We start from the raw sequence: 1699 nt of genomic DNA on the forward strand, positions 1-1699 counted from the left end.
TCAAGGCCCGGCCCCAGCTCCTGTGCCCTTCTCTGGACACGCTCCAGCCCCTCAATGTCCTTCTGGCAGTGAGGGGCCCAAACTGAGCCCAGGGTTTGAGGTGTGGTGTGGCCTCACCAGTGCTCCCAGTACAGCGACATTTCTTACTTTGTACTTCAAGGATGAAGAAAGTACTGCGGAGTGTCCACTCTCAGCTGCCTGTTCTGTCAGACACAGAAAGAGACATGAAGAAGGAGTTGCAGGCCGTGCACGACCAGCTGCAGCACCTGAGCAACGCTGTGCGGCAGGTGAGGTCCTGGTGTGCTGGTGGTGGCCGGTTATCCACAACACCCAACACCAGCGCTGCTGATTCCATCCTGCCAGGAGCAGCCTGTGCTGCTGTTACAGCAGCACCAACATACCCATGTAACAGCTGTCGGTAACGCAGGCAGAACCTCCGCAGCTGGGGTCAGCCCTCACACCGTCCTCAGGCTGAGCGGGGGAGGAAGAGGGAAAGATCCAACAGGACCGAGCTGATGCTTTGGTGAGCAGCACCACACTGACAGAGGGCGGTTTTTGTACATGTCTTGCAGGTTAAAATGAAGAAGGAATATCAGCAGAAAAAGATGGAGAAGGGCAGCGGCTCCCAGAAACCCAGCATCACCCTCAGTGCCTACCAGAGCAAGTGCATCCAGACCGTCCTGAAGGAAGAGTAAGTTGGCTCCTCCTCTAGAATCAGCCCTGGCACTTCCATCAGTGATGGGTGGGCTTGACCCTACCCTCTGCTGCCCAGCTGGGCTGGAGTAGAAAGGTGCCAGCTCGTGCCAGTGACCAGCTCATGCTGCGATCAGAGCAGCTTTAGCTCCAGTCTGCTTTTTTGCTGGGGGAGCGCTGGGAGCCTGAGGCCAGGCTGTGCCCCACAGTGTGAGACACATCCCTGCTCCCGGGCTCTGCTGCTACCCGCGCAAGGACACGCAGCCTTTTGACTTGCATTTCTTTTTCTTGAAGGGGAGAGCACATCAGGGAGATGGTAAAACAGATGAATGACATCAGAAGCCACATGAACTTCTAACGTGTCCACAATGAGGAACCTCCACCAAAAGGCTGGAGGAGCTTTAGTTTGTCCTGGTGTTTCCCCTTGTATATTTAACGTTTGTATGTTGAACAACAGGCCTTTTGCTGACTCTTTTGTAAAGAGGGTCTGTGAAATAAAATACTTTTGTTATGACTCAGGACCAGAGAATCATCTTGGCTGGAAAAGACCTTTAAGATCACCCAGTTCCCCTCCAGGGATGGGGACTCCACCACTGCCCTGGGCAGCCTGGGACAGGCCGGGACAACCCCAACAGGAAAGAAATAGTTCCCCAGGGCCAACCTCAACCTCCACTGGCACAACTGGAGGCCGGTTCCTCTCATCCTGTCGCTTGTTCCTGAGGAGAAGAGACCAACCCCCACCTCCCTCCACCCTCCTGTCAGGGAGTTGTCAGAGCCAGAAGGTCTCCCTGGAGCCTCCTTTGCTCCAGACCCTGCCCCAGCTCCGTTGCCCTTCTCTGGACATGCTGCAGCCCCTCAATGTCCTTCTGGCAGTGAGGGGCCCAAACTGGACCCAAAATTCAGGGTGTGGCCTCCCCAGTGCCCCCGGTACAGAGGGATGATCACTAGCTGTCCCACTAAACACAATGGCTTTGGGGGTTAATTCTGGGTTTTCTCAAGGCCTGAG

General features: G+C 55.5%; 1 protein-coding gene across 1 annotated transcript in view; it reads left to right on the top strand.

The window, feature by feature from the left end:
* The window catches only part of NUP88 (nucleoporin 88kDa), an 11104-nt gene extending 10053 nt beyond the window's left edge, over positions 1 to 1051 (top strand). The window contains exons 14-16 of the mRNA XM_010137489.1: positions 161 to 287; positions 573 to 691; positions 988 to 1051. Coding sequence (XP_010135791.1) covers positions 161 to 287; positions 573 to 691; positions 988 to 1051 — 310 coding nt within the window. The remainder of the gene's footprint in view (positions 1 to 160; positions 288 to 572; positions 692 to 987) is intronic.
* The last annotated feature ends 648 nt before the right edge of the window (positions 1052 to 1699 follow it).

Source organism: Buceros rhinoceros, unplaced genomic scaffold (assembly GCF_000710305.1).
Source record: "Buceros rhinoceros silvestris isolate BGI_N320 unplaced genomic scaffold, ASM71030v1 scaffold3826, whole genome shotgun sequence".
In the NCBI taxonomy this organism is placed as follows: Eukaryota; Metazoa; Chordata; class Aves; order Bucerotiformes; family Bucerotidae; genus Buceros; species Buceros rhinoceros.